Source organism: Nannospalax galili, unplaced genomic scaffold (assembly GCF_000622305.1).
Source record: "Nannospalax galili isolate Female #2095 unplaced genomic scaffold, S.galili_v1.0 scaffold579, whole genome shotgun sequence".
Taxonomy (NCBI): Eukaryota; Metazoa; Chordata; class Mammalia; order Rodentia; family Spalacidae; genus Nannospalax; species Nannospalax galili.
This window is the reverse complement of record NW_008344599.1, coordinates 220,407-240,024: the sequence shown is the minus strand read 5'-3', so window position 1 is coordinate 240,024 and position 19,618 is coordinate 220,407. Positions and strand designations below refer to the sequence as shown.

At 41.3% G+C, this 19,618-nt stretch overlaps 1 protein-coding gene across 2 annotated transcripts in view; it reads right to left on the bottom strand.

The window, feature by feature from the left end:
- The window catches only part of Slamf1 (signaling lymphocytic activation molecule family member 1), a 34,949-nt gene extending 15,438 nt beyond the window's left edge, over positions 1-19,511 (bottom strand). The window contains exons 1-3 of one of the 2 annotated variants that reach the window (XM_008840800.2): positions 19,135-19,511; positions 10,724-11,062; positions 8,506-8,790 (exon numbers count right to left, since the gene is read on the bottom strand). In XM_008840800.2, the coding sequence (XP_008839022.1) occupies positions 8,506-8,790; positions 10,724-11,062; positions 19,135-19,210 (700 nt within the window). In that variant the 5' untranslated portion in view covers positions 19,211-19,511. The remainder of the gene's footprint in view (positions 1-8,505; positions 8,791-10,723; positions 11,063-19,134) is intronic. The other variant, XM_029567231.1, reaches the window with a different exon arrangement.
- Positions 19,512-19,618: the final 107 nt, after the last annotated feature.

Genomic DNA, 19,618 nt, shown 5'->3' with positions numbered 1-19,618 from the left:
TTTATATTTTGAGATACATATAAATCTATTGGTGAATTTTGTTACAGAACCATTGACTTAAAAAAAAAAAAAAGAAAGAAAGAAAGAAACTTAGCCGGGCGTGGTGGCGCATGCTTGTTCTCCCGCTTAGCAGCTAACAACTGTCCATAACTCCAGTTCCAGGGGATCTGACACCCTCTTCTGACCTCTGTGGGCCTGCAAGACATGGGTATACTTCAGTGCAGATAATACACTCACACAAAAAAAAAAAAAAAAAAAAAAAAAAAGAAACTTAAAGGAATTATAACGTTCACTTCACCTGACTCACTAATTCTATGTTGAGGAAATGGGTGTGTATATGTAGTGTCCTAGAAGAGGTCACTGGCAGAACTGGGTGAGATGAAAACTGTAGATTTTGAGGTGTGTCATTTGGCCTCCAGGGACAGGTCCCACTAGGAAAGTGGTGGCAGACTCTGAAGCCTAGGAGACATCTTGAGTCTGAGGCCCTCGTGGTGGCCACCCCATCCCTTCACCATCTTCCATCCAAAGTTGCCCCACTCTATCCTGTCCTTCCTGATGAAGCTTCAGCTACCCACCATGCCTGCCCAGGACTGATAATCAGGCGTCTCTTCCTTCCTCAGTACTGCCACTCCTGACCACTTGAGTCCCATGCTGCCTTCTCCGTAGGACTCTAGCAGCACCTGTGGTTTATGTCATATATCTTATATCCTATGTCTGGACAACATTATCTTTGCAATAGAGACTATTTTAACTGGCAGAATTTGGATGGATAGATTCAAATCTGAGGGTGCTAATTAATACATTTATATCTCAGAAAGACTTTCATACCCTCTTAGGCCTCAGTTTCCCTCATCAGTAAAATGAGTATGACAGTATTCAGTTCACAGGGTTGTTCTGATGAGCCAATACAAAAATGTACAGAACACATTCAGAGCAATGCCTAGAATCATGAGATCAATAAATGTCACGTGCTTCTACTAGCCTCAGTTCCCCAATGAGCTGCTAGGTTCTTGGAGGCCAGAGACTATCTCTTAAACAGTACTCCTCTTTCTCTAGGTACTCAGCACAGAAGTCCTCAGTAAATTCTTGTTGACTGATTGGATGGAACAAGAGAATGAGTTTGGTCTCAAGTCCACAAGTCATCTCATTGATGTCCAGAGATGCTTTAGTCCCATCATGCCCTTTGGTCATGACTTAGTCTTACCATGTGTAAATCAGGCCCAGAGGTTTCTATACCTAATGCTCATCCACTTGGTGCTATTCTTTAATTATGATGTTTATATGGAAACTAAATATGAAGGATTCGAAATCCTTAGGAATTAAGACAAATATGGGCACAATGCTGCTTTTCTAAAGTTTGTTGGGGTCGGGATGCCCAGGATTTCTGGAGTTTCTGGAAATATTTTCTTCCTTATCCTCTGAGTCTTTGATCCCATGGTTCCTCTTGCTCTGCCCTGTGCTGTTCTTGTGCAAGGTCTGTCTCTTCATTGATTTCTACACCAAACAAAAGCAAGACCCAAAGAAGCTTACACTAAGAATTTTATGTGTTTGAATCCTCTATTGAAGCTCTGAAGGGTCACAGGGAACAGATTATTGTGAACCAGGAGGCTTTCACCATCTGACAGACTCATTGCTTTTCCTTTTCCTATTTCTTCTGTGTTTTTCTGAGAGAGGATCTCTCCATGGAGCCTGTGCTAGCCCAGAACTTGCATGTAGCCTTGTGATCCTCCTGCCTCAGCCTCTTCAGTACTGGGATTAGAGAAATATACCATTTCCCTCAGCTTCTGTCCATGTTCTATATGAACAACATCTCCCTTCTCATTCAGAGCATCCAGGCCACACCTAGATTCCTTGGGGGAAAGGTCTTATTTTCTGCCTTCTAGCATTTATTAAAGCGCTAACCTAAATAGATACTATATGCCCTTTTAAAGAGAAATTTTAGTAGTGGTCTCTTTAATATGATAATGTTTTTCCATCTAGTGAGGTATAGAATTGCTACTTAGGTTGAAATTCTATAAAGGTAGTCCTTATACCTGTTCTTTTCTTTACACCCTTTAATTCCATCTGATAGAGGATATGAGGACACTATATATATATATATTCAATGAACTTAAATTAGTGGCCATATGAAGAGATCTTGGAGAACTGCCATGTACTCTTTTGTTAAGAATGATCAAGTATTAAATATAAGAAGGTCTCAGAATGCATGCCTGGTCACTTTCTGAATGCCCCGGGCAGGAGTCAAAGGAAGAACCAATGACCTACTTCACATAGCTTTACAGTAAAACACAAAGCTGGGAAGGGTGTATCTGCCCTCAATACATCACCTGTGCTCCCATTTTCAGACCAGAATCTCCAGCTCTCCCTCTTTTTAGCTCATTCATGTCATGAGACCTCTTAGAGTGATGATTCTCAGAAATCAGACAAAATTTGTTCTCAGGTCCACGAGCCCTTCATTGACAAACGCTACCTGAACTTTTTTGAACCAGAGGTTTGGGGCTTTTTCCCATGAAACCTCCGTAGCTAAGGAGGCCGAGAACTCCTGTGCTGGTTGGAAGAGTACTTTGCACATCTCTTCCCTCCTCCACTATTGCCTTTGGTTTGAACAAGAGAACTTGACACAAAGCCACACCTATAAGGAAAAATACTGAAGGCTCTTCTCCCTTTTTGTCTCTGAAAAATCTGTTATCACAGAGCCATAAAAGCTTCTCTTTCTCTCTTCATGTCCTCAACCCATGTTATTTTAAGGAATATGAAGAAAAGAACAAAAAAGAACCCAAGAAACAAATGTCGTTCACCATGGGAGCTACTGAGATGCTCATATAACGGTCTCTTTCCTGCCTTTCATGTGGTTCTCTCAGCAAGGCTGCTGGAGTGGAGCACAGCCCCTTGAAGAAGACAACGATCTTCAAGAGACCTCTTCTTGTTCACAGCAGTTTCCGGTCAGAACTGGGGGTGGGGAAAGGATGCTCACAAATCCTGTACTAATTTAAGGTCCAAGACCATCCAAGTAAATATTTTTACAGAACCCACACTTTCTTTTTCTTTCTTTCTTTCTTTCTTTCTTTTTTTTTTTTTCTGCTGAGAGTGCTTTATTTGCTTCGAGTACTACAGTTTAAAATTCTCTGCTCATAAACCCACAGGTAACTATTTCCCAGCAGCAGGAGCACACTCAGACTGAAGCAAACAATTTAATATTCGTCCCAAAGAAGCCATAGATGCTGATGTCTGAATTGGTGCTTAGACATGATGATCTTCGCCTCTAACACATTTAAGCCAGAAGTTTCTGCAATCTAACAACTGCTCACACTGAGCCTCAAGGGGCAGGAAGTTGGAAAATACATAGGACCTAGTACTGAGGAGTGCTCAGAAACTGAGCAAAGAAGGCAGACGAATCTCTCTGAGAATGAATTACAAATTTCCAGGCAGAAAATACTAAAGATTTAAATCAGAATGGGGGTTGGAAATGCTAATATCAGGTCCTGTCATGTTCACAGCAGTTCTTACACTGCTGAAGGCCAGCTTCTTTCTGAGATCCCAACAAAAGCCACAGCTCCATGTCCTCCATAAGATATAAGCCCACATCTGCATGCCAATGTGCATAGAATCAGAGTAGAACCCACACTTTCTAAAAAGATCCTTACGCCTGCCTAGTCCACCCAGATAGTGTTGCAGAGGGTACTAGTCACACCCCAAAGACCCTTTCTTCCATTCTTTTGTGCCATTACAAGTCTTGCCTGGGCACATGGCTTCTAAGCTAATAACTTTTCTTCCTAGCTTTTGGTAATGTGTGTTACCATGTAATGAAGCTTGAGTGTATGAGAAGTGTCCAGACCCTACCCATCCTTTCACCACTGTTGTCAAACTTGCTAGGTGAAGTTGGCATTAGAGAGGACTTCCCATAGGTGTGGAACATCTAGGTGACTCTGAAAATGAGGGCTTTGTGAAAGGGGAATACTCTGGAACTCAAGTGTCAGTCTTTTCTTCCACTGAGTCAGCATGTTCGCTAATCTCTCAATAAAGAGCTTTCTTTCAAGATGAGCTTCCAGGGGCATTCCCTTCTAGTTGAATATTTAAGGTTTTGTATCAATCAGCTTAACACAGGCACAACAATTTCAAAACAGTGATTAAGGACAGCAGCAAGTCACACACTATCTACTGTTGAACCACATCAATGGGCTTCACATGACCTAGATAGAAGACTTTGTAGCACCCAAGAATTTAGAATTTGCAATAAAGATATTCATTATGATAAACACTGAAAATGTATGAAACACCTAAATGGCAGTTGGAACAAGAATATCTATGATTGAGAGCCTGCACAAACATCCTTCAAATTTCTTTTCAAGGAACAAATATATTCATGTTCCATTTGAACTAAGTCCTTATATCAAGAGATAATGCTGACATTACATTGTATTTGGTCTCATCATACTGTAACCAGCTTTGAAGTTTTCATTAATTAAAGTGAAAAATATCTCTGAAATCAGTTCTCTGACTCTTTAGATGACAACCTGTGATAAATCCTCAGACCTCACCGTTTCATCCTAGGCCTGGGATTTCCCTTCTCTGCACTCTAAAAGAAGCCTTTGTGAAGCTAACAGTCACTGCTTTGATCCAGGTCTTATCATCCCTTGATGGGTGACTGCAGTAATGTCCTCTTGTAACTACTTTTTTTTTTCTTCTGTTTCTTCCTGACCCCAGTGTATTCTCTATACCACTGCATTTCCTCCTTGAAACGCAAAATTAATAGTGCTGCTCTAAAACTCTGATAGTTCCTATCACCTTCAGGATAATGTCGACTAGGACCCAACTGTATCTGCTTCTCCCTCTGCTTAGAATGCCTTTTGTCAGTTTGAGTAATTTCTCCTTACTCTTCAGAACTCAGTTTATGCCACATCTGTGATGATTTTGGAAAGCCAGTGTTATTCATTCCCTCCTTTTGTTACTTTGCACGTACTTTTTTTCATATTTTTATTTATTATTTTTATTTTATGTGTATGAATGTATTGCCTGCATGTAAATGAGTGCACCTGTGTCATGCAATGCCGCAGAGGTCAGAAGAGGGCGTCGGATTCCCCTGGAACTGGAGTTAAGGACAGCTCATAGCTGTCCCGGGTCCTCTGCAAGAGCAGTCAGTGCTCTTAACAGCTGAGCCATCTGTACTTTGTTTTTATAGCCTATCATGCCATGTAATCAAGTATAATGGTTTATTTCTAGAACTATCTTCTTCCTTAAAGACAAATATTATATCCTTAAAACAAAAATCTTTGTGTACTTAGTACACATAGCATAATGTTGGGACATAGTAAAGCCTCAATAAATGTTTTGCCAAATTAAATACAGCACTTTAAAAATTAGTAATATCTATTTTCAAACACAAATCAATAGCCTAATGAAAGTGGGTTTTCAGTAATTTAGGTGGCCTGGTGTAGAGAAAAAGCCTTTCCGCAAACTGCCTGTGTGTCTGGGTGGGTGTGGTCCTTCATCTCTGGAGGTATGAGACTCTTTACTTGCATTAGGAGTTAAATTTTGTTCCCTTAAAATCCACATTTTGAAGTCCTTAGGATGTGACTTTGGAGTCTTCACAGAGAGAGATAATGAAGTTAAAGCTAAGACATTGGGGTGGTGCCGTGGACTTCATTATCCACTCCCCCCAAATACCCCTCATATTCTAAAGTTTGAAACCTCACCAGAACTACATCTGGGAACAGGTTGTTACAGAAATATTTAAGTTTAAGTGAGGTCATTGATGTGAGCACTTATCTAATCTGACTGGCATCCTTATAAGAAGAGGAGAGACAGAGACACCAGGGCTGCATGTGCTAAGGGGAAAGGCCAATGGCAAGTCAAGGAGAGGTCTCAGGAGAAATCAAACCTGATGACACCTGGACCTTGAAATTCTAACCTCCAGAACTGAACTGTGAGACAATAAATTCCAGAAGTTTAAGTCATCCAGTTTGTGACGCCTTATGATGCCCCTGGCAAACTAAGACACCTCGGCAACTCTTAGTAACAGTTCTTGTTGACATCCTTTCAAACTGAATAATGGACTATCTCCTGTAGGAGGAATGTCACTTGGTCACTTTTGTCACCTTCCAGATGATGAAAAGAGGTCCAAGAGAGGAAAGTGGCTGCCCTATGCCTAGTAGTTTTGACTGGATGAGATCCTGATAAGATTCTATGCAGAGCACCATGTTCCTGCCACTTCCTGTCCCTCCATACCTCATAAATCCCATTTCATGCACAGTAATCCAGTTCACACTAATGTATTCTTCATCTACAGAATGGCTTAAATGGGTAAGAACATCTTTATGTGTTCTCTTAGAATGCCCAAAGTCAAATGCTCCTAAGTGTAAGCTTTGTGGCCTGCCAAGACTTTATTATGTTCGACTTAAGATTCTTGTCCAACAATCTTGAAGCATGAAAAGAGCCCCTGTCCTCACACCCTGTTTTTAGATAAGACAGCGTAAAATGTTTGCTGCCCTGTCCTTAAACAGGCTGCTACAACCAAGAAGGGTTGGGCTGGCATAATGGTTATTTCTTCCTCACCTACAAAGAAAAAACCCGACTTTTTCATTATGATTTTTAAGGCATTTTAAGTGCATTCTCTCTTTCACGAATACCCATGAGGGTTCCAGGAAGAGCGAGCTCAGTTTTAACATTTACTCTGTAAATCCTCACTTAAACTTTTTATAGCTTTTCTTTGCCTACAATGTGAAGCTGTTAATACTATCTATATTATTTGGTTGTAAGAATTAAATGAGATGCGATGTAGCTGATAGACAGTTAAGACCTGTTAGCTACTGTGTATAGATGAAGAATCTAAGTCTCACAGAAGTTGAATGTTTTAACCTTGTAAGTAGAAAGGGAAGCACTGGATCTAGGCCCTCTCGGGCTACATTTTCAAAGCTTCCCACTATGCAATACTGTTTTCTTGGTCTTTCTGGAATGTTATGAATGACTGTGGGCAGGGAAAGGGATCTGGATTAGGAGGCTATCTTACATATGATTTGTGTGCCACATGTAGGAAGGAGAAAAATGGCTGGCTCAATGGCATAGCTGCATTAGGTTCAAGGAAGAACTCGCAGCATGGATGTCTTTTCTCTGGACTCCTCCAGGGGAGTCTCTGCTACTCAGAGATCTCAGTTATGCTGAAGTTATGCTCAGTAGCTACATTCCCCTATCCTTCATCTCTGCTCATCTGATGTCTCACAGGTAACAAGTTGACTGTGGACAGGACTGTGAAATGACTCCTGCCCTCTTTCCCAGGCAGTGAGGTGAATGCCAAGATATAAGTAATGCTTTTCAGGGCTCTCCCTATGGCGGAGACACACAGTCTGGTACAAGAGGGCAGTGGTCTAGTCTCTTACTAAGTAGTTATATGGGCTTACTTAATCAACTTTCTTTCCAACTGAATAATGATTTTTTCTATTTAGAAAAAGAGAAAATCTAATCAAAATATTTAGGTTTAGGCATTAACTTACAAGTTGAAGAAACTTGAATACATTTCAACTTTGTGAACTTCAAGTTCCTCGTGTGTAAGATGAGGCTGATGATGGCACTCATTTGGGAAGGTTATTTGAATCAGAAAAGATGATGCAGTTGAAAGTGCCTTGCCAATAATTAATTCTGTGCTACCAAATTCATGATTATTTCCCCAGCTTCTCATTCCAGATCTTAGTCTCACCTCTCTGACTCCTCTGGCCCTCTGACTTACTATAAGATTCACAATTCATTCATAACAGGAGACCCTTCATTCTTTCCTGTGCTGCATTATGGAGCAGATGCTTTGTATCTTTACGGTGCTTTGCTAAAGAGCTGAGATCACATATCAGATTTATCCTTTTCTTACAGCATAGGTAATGGGTAAATATTTATTGATGGTATAGAACATCATTCTATCAATGGCATGGACTTGGGACTCAGGACTGCATTTCCTTACCCAGACATCCTTTCAGGTTGGATCCATGGCAGGAGCCAAAAAGAAAGGATCATATCTGGAGACCTGAGTTCTGGTTCTGATCCAGTCCACTCCCCTTTGGCTCCCCATTTATTCCTCAACTGTGAACCAAATGTAAATAATGTAATACCACCTGGGACAACATGAAAGCATACTTATTAAATGCACCTGGAGACTTTGGCAATAAAAGGAAAATACGGGTACTGGAGAGATGGCTCCGTGGTTAAGAGCACCTGCTGTTCTTCCGAGGACCCCAGTTCAATTCTCAGCACCCACATGGTGGCTAATAACTGTCTGTAACTCCAGTTCCAGGTGATCTGATACCCTCTTATGGCCTCTGCAGGCATTGTACACAGGTGGTGCACTTATTTACATGCAGGCAAAACATACACATAAAAATAAAAATAATAAAATATTTTAAAACAGAAAATATGAAGTGTTTTTGGCAAGCTGAAGGCCTTTGTTGTGGAAACAGAGCATTGGCCAAGTTAGAATAGGGTTTTTCATTGATAAAGTACCCTAGCTGCCACCAGAGTACTCACCTGTAGAATCTAGTGGGCACTCATGCTGCAGGTTGAAGGTCTGGGAGCGGCTGCTGACTGGGTTGCTCGCATTACATCTGTAGATGCTGCCATTGCGTTGGGGCCCAACGGTGATATTCAAGAGGTGGGAGCTGTTATGTGGGCTCGGCAGATGGGTACCTGCCTCATCACTCCAGCTGTAAGTCACGTGATCCCCTTTCTCCACGGTACAGGCTAGTATCAAGCTGCAGGTCCTATTCTCCCAGGCTCTGTTTAACACTTTAATTTCTGGAGTAGAGACCTGCTCTGTCAGGAGAGGAGGAAGGAAGCCATCACTGAAACAAACCTCCTGGAATTCTCAACTGATTTTTTTTTTGTTAAAACAAATTATGGCCAAATGGTATTTTTCCCTCCCTGACCAGCCTTCAAGTGTGTTACCTCCAGAAGGGAGCTGTTGCTCACACCATGTCTCACCCCCACTTAGGCCCTTTCCAGGACCCTCTTGAGACAGAATAGAGAAGTATTTGTTTCTTTAGTTGTTTCTTTAGTTCCCTTCAGCCGAAACTGTTAGGACTCTACTTGTCTCTCCTGGTGTTCTCCATCTAGATTTTTCTGTCATATTCTATAAGAAGTAGAATGGGTTTTGGTTGGCTTAAAGTATGATGTCCTAGATCAAATATCATGAGCTTTCAGTAGAAGGACTTCATGAATAGTGAGAGAAAGAGAGAGAGAGAGAAAGAGAGAAGTGCTTTGTGAGTCTAAGGCAGGGATAGGTTTTTACTCATAGCCACAGGCCCCACCCATGCATGCTACTCTAATGCCATGAAATAGGCAAGGTAAAAGGGGAAGTTATAGCTGTGGTAGGACAAGCACAGTGCTAGCATTTCACACCCATCTTCTTTAATTCTCTCAACAATTATAACTCATAATAATTACTTCTACTTTATAGGTGAAGAAACAGAGAAATGGCACGTCTTAAAAGGCATCACACGGCTTCTAAGACAAGAGCCCCAGCCTGACTCGAAAATCAGCCTCTTTGCTCTGGAGAAGTAAGTTGTGGTTGTATGTACCACACTTTGCAAACCACTCAGTTGATTACAAGGTGTGACAAAGACAGTAAACTTGTAGGAACCAAAGGGCAGACCATATGCCGTGCACATTGTTTTGAAAAACACACAATGTGTGGCCTCCATGCTCCCAGGAGCCTTGTTCCAGAGTCACTCTCGAAGTGGTCAGGACTTCTGAGTGCCCAGCAGAGAGCTATGGGAATACCGTGTGCTCTTCTGTTCTCTTTACGGGAGAGGGAATGCTGGGGCAGGAGACAGTCAACAGGGGAATTCGTGTGTCTCTAGATACCTGGTGGACTTCCTGCTCCATCCTCAGCCAAATAAGAGATATCTTTGAAAATGCAAAGAAACCCCAACATGTCTGTCAGGAGGCCTGGACAAATAAGTGAGCCTCTGGGCCCAAGAAATAGGAACTCTGAGGCTTTCAAAGAGAGGAGCAATGGTTAAAGAGGCTAAAAAGCTCTGGCCTGGATTCAGGTGGACCTGGGTTCTAGTTTAAGTAGTGCAACCAAACAACTTTATAATCAGATCCTTCATTTAAATGAGAGGAAAAAAAAATGATTTCTTCCACCATGTAGGCATAAGCCTAGGCCGAGGCTCAGGGCTTAGTGACCCACCTGTGGGTGGAATTTCAATCTCTTTAACCTAGAACTCCCAGTGCAGTGAACCTCCTACACAAATGTGGGTAAGAACGCGCAAAACCACTTGTGTCTGGATTTCAATGCCCTTGTCTATGAAAGAGAGGTTGAGTTTGCTCAGTTGTATTCAAACTTTTTAAAAGTCAAGAAAAACTATTTTTTTTCCAAAATAAAATCTTATGTACAAACTAAGACTACTGGAGGGTAGGCCTCCGGTTCACATGCAGCCAAGCCCCCTTCCTTTCAAAACAGGGCACAGATCAGCTACCACCAAAGTGCAATTTGAAAGAAAGATAGAAAAAGAAAGAAGAAAGAAAGAAAGAAAGAAAGAAAGAAAGAAAGAAAGAAAGAAAGGAAAGAAAAAAAATGTCAGTCTCTAAAATGCTTCCTTGAAACTTAAGTTCTCCTAGGACTAGATGATCTATCAAGTTGCTTCCGATTCCACATACCCTTTGCTTCTGAGAAAGGCCTAAACTCTTGGACAGAGGACATTTTAGACCCTCTAGGAGGATACAGGGAAATGCCTATTATTACCATAAAGCTTCAGTTGCACACAAAAGTGCTGAACTGACACATTTTCCTCCAGGCTCATAAAGTACCATCCTTCTCTCTCCTTCCTGCTTCCCAGGATCCTCAGGCTCAGATTTTCCCAATGAAACAGGTAGCCATTTTCCTGATAATCTAGAGTGCCCCCTTCAGGTAGGTCAAGAGACACTATTTTCTTCTTGATGCTGCTGCTGGGAGATGTTGCCTTTGTGACAAGGATGCGGATGCTCCTGTTCGTGCTCTTATTTATTCGTTCATATGTCAGAGGCAACCACGTGTCGCTTCCCAAAGGCTGGAAAATCTTTGGGCAGTTCATCATGCCCCCACCTGTGGGAAGGAGAGGAGAAGACTTTAAAATGGAAGAGCTGGAGAACCACATTGTTGAGAAATGACAGGCTGAAGCTCTCCTTCCTCTTGAGCTATCCCCACATTGCCAGGCCCTTAGTGGTCTACAAAGGCTACCACAGGGGTCCCCTCTATATCCTCAGTATTTCAAAATTTTCAATGGGGACCCCAAAATTACTTAAGAGAGCTACATAGACTAAAACACTGGGGTTCTACCAACTCAGACATTTAGTTAAGGTACATAAAGCATAAATAAAGTAAATGACTTCTCAAAAGTCACATTAGAATCAGCAGGATCAGGACTAGAATCTCTATCTATAACTTCTCTGCCAGGGTTCTCACCAGCACTGGACATACAGGACGAAGGGTGGAGAACAATGAAAAGGAGCCCAGGAACCAGTTACAAAAGCATCATGTCGGGTGATAAGAAGCAGAGGTCTAAGGAATGTAGAGTCAGGGAGGTGGTGAGACACAATTCCAAACTGAAATCCTGGCTCTCCAAAAATCCTTGATATAGTTAATAATGCTAAGGATGAGAGAATATTTCCCTTTTTTAAAAAAAGGCTGAGCTAGCAAGAACAACAACAAAAAAAGAGAGACACCAAAACCACTATAAGGGACCCTACTGCTGACTATTTAACACCTCCTCTTTGCTCAAACCCACAGCCTCTCTCTCTGTCTCGCCTTCTCTCTCTCTCTCTCTCTCTCTCTCTCAGTTGCTAACCTCCTTTTCATTTCGCTGAAAAAATATAGAAGAAATAAAAAATGAATTTCAATTTTTGACAGTCCCAAACCATTCTGCATTCCCATAGAAGGCCAGCCTCTTCCCTTAATGGATACTCACTCATTTTTAGGATTTGTTTGTGTAACCCACCCCCTGTGTCATCAGTTGCCTTCTGGTATCCTTCCATCAACATACATATGCAAACATGCAATTGCCCTTATTTGAAAATCCTCAGATTCCAGGTCCATCTTCAGCCACTGTCCATTTTCGTTTTCTCGGGGAAGGTCCCTCCGTGTCTGCTATTCTTTATTCTTACTCATGGGCCTAATTTCTCCTGCACTGACACCAAGTAAATATTCTTCACTACCACTCATTAGGACACATAGGTCAAGATCAGAGTCTGCTCTATGGAGCCAAGGCAATTCTCGATCTTTATCTTATTTGTTTCCCAGGAACACTTGACACAGTTCATCACTCCCTCCTTGAAACATTGTCTGTATTGGTCCCTGGAATACCACACTCTCCTGACTTCCTATTTCATGGTTTATCCTTCTCAGTGTCCTTGGAGGAAAACTTCTGTTCTTTCAGATCCCTAAATAATGGAATATATACCAAGGCTCAGTACCCAGACTTACTTTCTTTTCTTTACCTACCTCTATCAAATCTCTCATTCAACTGCAGAGTTTGACATATCTCTGCAATATTTACAGTGTTATATCTTATAGCTAATCCCGTCTCAGTAGACTCTTGAAATGACATCTGACTTAGCCAATGAACTCTCCATGTCAAACATGACCAGTCACCTAATGTCTTAGGCCCAAACACTGGAACATTCTTGAGTCCATCCTTTCTCACACTCCACATTCAGTCTGACAGAAAATCCTGCTGGCTCTAATTTCAAAGTAAATTTGATATCCAAGCACTTCCCACATCCTTCCCACCACCATCATCACAGGCCCAGTTACTACCACTGTCTTCCAGCTAATCTCCCAGCATTTGCACAAGGGACAGAATAATCCTTTAAAACCATGTCTGATATCTGTATGTCTTTCCATTGCTTTTAAACTTCCAGGGCTTTCTAGCACTTATAAAGTTCACAGTCCTTGGCTGATGTCTGTAATTACTCTAATTCTATAATTGCTCCAATTCTATTTCCTGGCTCCCCTCACACTATGCCTATACTGACTTCGTTCCTTAAACTCATCAAGAACATTCCTGCCTCTGAGTTTGCATTTGCTGTCTCTTCCATTGTGTACCTGGATAACTCATTCCTTCACTTTATTTTAGGTTCCTCTTCAAAGAATATCTTCTCTGAGAGACTCCTCTGACCACATATCTAGAATAGCCTTCCCGCAATTGCTCTTGTCACCAATCGCATCTTGTATCTGATGTTATAGTGTCCATTTGTTACTCTATTGCTCTCTGGTCACATGAAAGCAATGTCTTCTGGAGAAAGAACTTTATGTCCCTTTTTTTTTGTCTGAAGACCTAAAGTATTTGGTACATAGGAAGCTTTTAAATAAATATAAGCACTTGTTCAGTTTACAAGTGCTGGAAACCATATTATGTCGGCAAATCTCTTATTTAGCCTTGCCTAACATGTATATAACCTAATTTAACCATAAGTTCGTGTTCATGAAAGGAGCACATGACTCAGGGAACATAGATTGTTCTAGCAGATAAGAAATTCAGAAGAGTAAAATAAAACCACCTGCTTCAGTAATGGGTCTAGCCAGAAAAGGCCCCTTCACAGTTGGGTGTTACTAAGATGAGCTACTGGAAATTTTGGTAAACTGGCCAAAATATTCTTGACATCAAAATGCCCTGAAATCTCTACACTGTGCACTAAATGGCCCAGTGAAAATTAACTAAGGACTAGTAATTAGGATAAAAGAAAATGCAGCCCACATGGGCTAAAGTCAGAATTAGTGTGACTGGTATATAATTGTTACAGAAAACTGGAATAGATGATTAGGGATTTGTTCTTTGGGCTATTGCTAATATTAACCCTTAAAAGAGAGTGCTCACCCCTGCTGATTGATTAGACAAAAAGCCTTATTTTCATTGTGGTTGTTGTTTTTACATAGGTATATGAGGAAGTACATTGGACTTTCAGCCACACTCAGGAATACCCGACTATCCAGATGGCACAGCTCCCCTGATGGCTTCACACCCAAATTATACAAAAGTATCCAACAGTGATCTAGGGATCCCTGAACCTAAGTTTCTATATGTGAAAGAGAGAAGACAGAGCCATACATGGACCCCTTTCTTACATACATTTGGGGGGAGAACTTAAATGAATGTCATTTCTCAAGGAGATCTGATATTCAAAAAAAATTAAGAATCACTATTACACTGTTGACTTTTTAGACTAATTTTGACATGGAGAAGGAAAAAATGGAAAATTTACCCATTCTAAGACCATAACTCTTCACTCTCCCAAATGTCTCCTAGACAACCTTACCTCCCACATGACCCAGCAGATCTTTTGTGTTTTCAAAAGATAGGATTGGCAAAAGGAAGAGAAAAACGGGACATGGTCACAGTATGGAGTAGCTAAACAAACAAACAAAAGACAGAAAATAAGAGGAGAACAAGCAAAGGGAAAAGAAGGGGCAGATGAGGACAAACTGTGTGTTTTATACACAGAGGGAATAGAATCAATCCTCACCAGGAGGAGACCCTAACACCTTACAACCCACATGAAGAATGATGATCTAACTGCTTCGGTGACTGCCTGGGTCTAGAGGGTACTTGAAGTCATCTCCACCCAAGCACAAGTGGAAACATAAGTGGGGCTGTAAACCCTTTAAGTGGAGTACCGTCTCTGAAACATCCCACCACCTGATGAGGGTTTTCCAGTGGGCCTGTGATTCAGTCAGCCTGTTTACTGAAAGAGATTCGGAGGAAACATCTATACTCTGCACACCAACTCACTTTCCTTCATGGTTAATTAATTCTACTTTGAAAGTAGGTGATTCACATGGGACCATGAGCAGTGGCCTGAAATGTGCAGGATTTAGCTAGCATATCAGAAGATGGAATTCTACCTCATTACTTTTTTTTCCCTCATCCGGATACTTGACCCGGGCTTTTAGCATCTTGCTAAAGCATTTTTTAGGAGTAAAAGAGACAGGACTCACTGGCCCCACAATACTAATGGTAAATTCAGGACCAGGGAAAAAAAAAAAGGTAACTTATCTAAGGTTGGTTCTTTTGTTTTGTTTGGGCCTTGCTCTAACAGAGATCTGCCTGCTTCTGTCTCCCAAGTTCTGTGATTAAAGGTATGCACTACCACACCCAGCTCTAAGTTTGGTTTTTAAATAGATGCCAGTTAAGTTCCTATTCTATGATGCTAAATGAGCACTGGGCCCTCTGTGGCTTAGACTACTTGAACGTATTATTCCTCAGCCTAAAAGCATGGAACACCTTCTCTTTGCCTGGCCAATTCCTTCTCTCTTCAGTTCTTCACCTTGACATCTGAAGACGTCCCTCACTCCAAGCTGAGCTTAGGTTTCCCTGTCACATGCTTCCTATATACATTGCATCCTTCATATCACTCATCACATTTTAAACTGCTTCAATGTTTGTCGTTCTCACAGAGGTATAAGCTTCCATAAGAGTAGAGACCGTGTCTGTTTTATTCACTGTGGGATCCTAATAGCTACCTGGAACATAGTAAAAGCTCAGGAAATCCTTGTTGACTAAGTGACTAAATAAAATGAAATGAGTTAAATGAATGAATAAACCAGTAACAATGTGAGTCTAAGTTTTCTTTCCACAATCAAAACGTACTCTGTTTTATCTTTGTAGCATCCCTAAGTGGTGTAGTATGAGACATAGCATTTGCCCTTACTTTCCAGGTGAGGAGTTGGAAGTTCCTTAGCTGCAAACCCTAGGTTTAGGGTGCAACAGACTGCTTGTCATTGCACAAGAGCACTTGTTGTAATGCTTTAGCTCTGCATTTGTCTCTTCCCACAGCACTCTCAAGCCTGAGTAGAACTCATATTTGAAAGACACAAGCGACTTACAACCATGTTGTCTACAGACAAGATTAAAGAAAGGAAGTTCATTTTCATATTAATCCATTTTGTCTTTCAACAAAAAAAAAATGTTAAAATGAAAACCTGTATGATGAAAAAAGTTTTATCAGCTTTCCAAATTCCACATCAAGTGCTTCACACATGCCTTCTACATTCTCCTATAATTCTATCAATATCTCTAACCTTTTCAAAATTTTTATACTTTAATTCATTTCAATTCAATGCATAGTCTTCAATTATATGTATTTTACTCTAATTTTATTGTGGGACATAGATACAAATTTTATCATTCTTCCCACTTCTCAAACGTAACCTTATCCAATTTCATTCACTAGAATTTCTAGAGTCTGGCTACACAAGTGCAAAGAAACTGTTAATCTACTCTGTGCTTCTCTTTCATCATTTGTAAAACTGTACAATTATAATAATAATGATGACATTGATGATAATAGTCTCATGGGGTTGGCTGAGAATTAAATGACAAAACACATAAAATATTTAACACAATGCCTCGTGTATAGCAAATATATTCTATAGCAAGTACATTCTACTGTTGTTTATAAATGGCCTCTCATATTCCAGGCATTATATTGGAGGCTTATCAGAAGCTGTGGTTGTTCGTTTTGCCTCCCATCCCCACATCTTGACTGGCCATATTATATATCCTCAGTAGGTTAATGATAAATAGAATCCTTGAAAGTCAGTCTAAACCAGCTTCCTGATGCTTTGAACTCTAGTCCAGTGCTGAAGACAGATAAAGGAAAGGTATTGTACCATAGCATTAACATTTTGGAAGAACAGAAGTGACAAGGTCAATATCTTGGCATAGAACAGGCCAGTGGCCAGACTAGGTTGGGCCAAGCCTGGAACTGAGGTTTGTCCCTCACTTCTTACTCAAAGTATGTGAAGGAGATGGGGATAACCTGCATGGAGGAATAAAACACCCCATTTGTGGAGGCTCATCAATATGATACATGTATCTATAGTAGGCAATATTGATAACCAGAGGCGCTCTGCTTTTGCAGGGGAGGAGGATATGAGAAACTTCCATGCAACTTTCCTATGACCTTAAAACTGCTTTTTTAAAAGATTCTTCATAAATTGGAGGATCTAACAAAGCAACTGATTATTAGACATTATGTGATACCACATTTTGCCTTCCTTGTGAATTCTTCAGAAATGGACTTAGCGTTTAGATCTAATTCAAATATTCATGGAAACATTAGACAAGTGTTTTGAAACTATCTGCGAACTGGATTTAGTTTCTATGTAGATGAGGCTCATAATACTTTTCCAGAAATGATGACAGGGAAAGTGTTTGGAGACCAGCAAAAAGTGACATTGTTAGACAAATTAATGCATGAAATAATTTGGAGAACCCTGAGGTTGTTTCTCAGAAACTCCAGCCTGTGCTGTGTCAGCTATAAAGAATATAAATTTTCCTGAGAGTCCAAGAAATATTTGACATTGGCAATAGAAATATAACTTGACTTCTTTAAAGAAAAAAAGTTAAAGGCTATTCCCAGTAAAATACAAAAGACATAAAATTTATTTTGTAGCTATTTACACAAAATAGAGGAAAAATCTTGACTTTGGCTCTTGAACATGTCAAGGAGCTATATAGAAGTTGTATAGAATCAGCATGTGAAGGTCAAAGTAAATAAACTGTTATTGAGGTCAGTGAGAAATTCCTTTTATTGGGAAGAGACATGTGGGCTTCTTGACTTTCACAGTTCTGAGAACTGAAAATTGAGCTGAGTAGGAATGGGAAGGATAGTGGGTACTGATTTTATAAGAATTAAGTTTCTTTGCTAGGTAACTAATGCTGTCATGACTGACCTATCTCATTTGCAAAACATTTCTATCTGGGTTTTATTGTGGTTTCACAAAAGAACACATATTTAAAAATAAAAAACACTGAAAATTTTAATTTATTTCAGATGATGGGATGCAAGAGATGAACAGCTGCCAAGTGAGGAGACATGCCTTATGGGGCCAGGCTGGTTCTCACTAACCAGTGACCCCTGAAGCTTAAGTAGAATAGCTGCTAGTTATATCTGAGATGCCATGGACAAGACCAACCAAGCAGAAAAACAGAAAAATACATCCCATTGTTCATCACTCCTTATAGCCACCAAGAACTATGCCAAAGATGATGGGGTTTCAAATGGGGCTCAACAAGGAAGGTTTGGCTCTCCCTGTGAAGAAGGTCAGTTCGGCTTTCTGAGCTCTAAGGAAAAATGGAGATGGGCAAGGTCCTTCTCCTCATCTGAGAGTCTAACCAGAGATCTCATATGCAGCACCCCACATCCCTGGCATATTTCATGACTTTTCCTAGAAAAGTCCATAACAGATTTGTGGTCTTGAAAACCCCAAGATTAAAACACCCTGGCCCTCAGGATTTCCCCCCATCCCTTTCCTAATGCCACCTCCATGCCAGAATGCCTCCCTCAATCTAATTAATGACCCAAGACATGTAAACAGAGGGAGCTCCATTCACATGGTCATCCCAACATTCACTGATTAGCACTGTTTTTCTCAAATTCCCTTTCTTATAGTCTGATACCACTAAACAGAAAACAACAGCTTGTCTTAGAAAGAAGAGCCAGCAAGACAGAGGCAAAGTCCAGCTCCAAGAACACTGTGCCACCTATTGGGCCCTACTGCTGGGTCTCCTGATTTGCATTTCCCACATTCTGTAACCAGCCGGGCTCCAAAAATCCCGTCTTCTCCCCCTCTTGCTACCTTGGAATCTTCTCTAGCTAACCACGATCTGTTGTCAGCCAAAGATCTGAAGTTTTCACTTCTACCCCTTTTTGTCTCTATAACCCTCACTTTTCATTAGACGGTGTTTTGATTTGTCTGCTGGTGTATGTGGGTGCCCTCTTCCACGGCAGGGATGCAGGACAAATCTTCTCCCAGGGCTCCATCCTTTCAGCTCAGATCCATAGCCTGGTCTTTGCTGGAAGGATACCCATCCAAAACCAACCACTCATCCAGAACTTCAACCAGAGTCTCTTACCCAAGAGGCCGGTTACGGATGTAACAGGTGCCTTTGGCTCCTGGTTTCCTTAGAGACCAGTGTTGATGATGCTAATCCCTGGAACCCAAGGATCCAGGAGCTCATAATGTTCCTTCCTCTGAAAGATGTAGTAGAAACTCAGCCAGTCCTTAAGGAAGAGGTAAGCAAACCACAGTACCCAGCCTCTTCTCTATCTGTGAGGCTTTGCTGAGTCCCAGCAGCTAATCATAGGACTCAAACCCTTAAACAAATGATCACTCACCTGTTTGGTAGCTCAATTCAAAAGCCAGGGAAAGAAACAGTAGGAAGCTCAACGAAAGGAGTCCCTTGGGATCCATTAGCCAGTGAGGAGAGGGATACCCAGGTGCCTGACCTGGAGCACAGCAGCGGCTGCTCACAGTTGCCCCCGGCAGACAGAAGCAAGCTCCAATCAGAGAGTGCAGCCTCTGGTGTCGAGTTGGTTCCTGAACCAGCTTCCTGTCTCAACTGGGGTTTTTTCTGCCTGTGTCTCAGGGATTGTTCATCTCGCCTCGGGTCTTAGGTCACTTTGTTGTTTTTGAGAAGGACATACAAGTCATGCATTTAGACCCATGAGAACCGGGAAAGAGGCTGTGTAGTCACTTCAGTCAAACTCTGGTTTGGGGTAGAAATGAGCCCCCCCCCCCCCCCCCCCTCCTTTCCCTCTCTCGTTCTCGGAAAATGGGTGCAACATTGTTTCTGGAGGTCTTTCTTTGTACGTCTGTTCG